This window comes from Galeopterus variegatus, unplaced genomic scaffold (genome assembly GCF_000696425.1).
Source record: "Galeopterus variegatus unplaced genomic scaffold, G_variegatus-3.0.2 Scaffold7280, whole genome shotgun sequence".
Taxonomy (NCBI): domain Eukaryota; kingdom Metazoa; phylum Chordata; class Mammalia; order Dermoptera; family Cynocephalidae; genus Galeopterus; species Galeopterus variegatus.
The window spans coordinates 49037-50273 of record NW_007733391.1 but is presented as its reverse complement, the minus strand read 5'-3'; the positions used below and the strand labels follow the sequence as shown (position 1 = coordinate 50273).

The window sequence follows — 1237 nt, the reverse complement described above, 5'->3', positions numbered from 1 at the left end:
GTGAAGGTCAGAGGATTTGCAGTCTGGAATGATAGACGGTTGGAGGTTGTACGGTCTGGAAGCAGAGGAAGTTGGAGGCTACCCGTGAAGTAGGAAGACCCGAATGAAGTCAGTGTTCAGGCTGGGAGCGGCAAGAAGTCCAGAGTGGAAGCGGTAGGCAGTGGAAGGAGCTGGGTGACAGCTCGGGAGGCTGAAGCCTTAATCAGAAGTCACGGGGGTGGGGGGGGGTCTGGCCCAGGGCCTCCCCCCATTGACAACTAAGGAGGGGAGATCAGACTCCCACATTCTTATGGACCCTGGGCAATTCATAGTGATTTAAAAACATATCATAAAAACAACAAAAATAAAAATAAAAGAGGGATAGAAAGAAGTGTGACTAGGGTTATCCATACTCCCCAGAGCCCAGAAACACAGATCTCACCCCCAACCCTCCCCACCCTTAATTCCACAAAATAAAGCCAAGAGAGCAGAGAGAGGGACAATGAGGTAACCAAGTACTGAGAACCCCAAGGGAAGTCCTGAGATGAGGAGGAGGGGGCCAGGGACCACCCCCCAGAGGTCACTGAGCTGAGACCACCCTAAAGAGCCCCCGGATTAGGGGGTTCAGAGTGGTAAGTGCTGAGGTAGGCCCAGGGCGGGCAGGAGGCACTGAGAGGAGAAAGGGAGCCCCTCTCCTGGCGCCCCCATCCTGTGCGTCGGCTGCCGGCTTGGAGTGTGGATGAGGTCCTTCTGGGGGGAGGAGAAGGGAGGTGGGAAGACGGGCTGGCTCAGTTGGCCTGTGCCAAGCCTGTTGCTGGCTCAAAGTGGCTCCCAGGCTGGGTGGTGTCCTCATCCTGGTAGAGAGAGAGCAGCGAGGGGCCCAGGCCTGTGGGGGAAGACGCAAGGTAAACCAGTGCAGAATTATAGCCCCAACCCATTTTCCCTTCCCAATTTAAAAGCATGGGAGGTGAGGCAGGACTGCCTGGATTCCAACAGAGGTGAAATCTTGGGCAAGTTCTGCTCTCTGAAACTCTCTGGGATGTTTACAGCCATGGTTAAGAGTCCGAGTCTGGAGCCAGACACTCTCCTAGTTTGAATCCAGGTATTGCTGTAGTATTTATTTGCTGTGTGACCTGGGGCAGGTAACTTCACCTCTCTGTGCCTCAGTCCCCTCATCTATAAAATGGGCTGATAACAGTACCTCCCTCCCAGGGCTGTTGTGAGGAATAAATGAGTGAATCCATGTAAAGTACATTGA

The 1237-nt window shown here is 53.8% G+C and overlaps 1 protein-coding gene across 4 annotated transcripts in view; it reads right to left on the bottom strand.

Annotated features, from left to right (window-relative positions):
* Positions 1 to 11: 11 nt before the first annotated feature.
* Positions 12 to 1237, bottom strand: part of HIF3A (hypoxia inducible factor 3, alpha subunit) — a 33080-nt gene continuing 31854 nt past the window's right edge. For 3 of the 4 annotated variants that reach the window (XM_008591776.1, XM_008591777.1, XM_008591780.1), the window contains one exon: positions 12 to 865. In XM_008591776.1, coding sequence (XP_008589998.1) covers positions 768 to 865 — 98 coding nt within the window. In that variant the 3' untranslated portion in view covers positions 12 to 767. The remainder of the gene's footprint in view (positions 866 to 1237) is intronic. The other variant, XM_008591779.1, reaches the window with a different exon arrangement.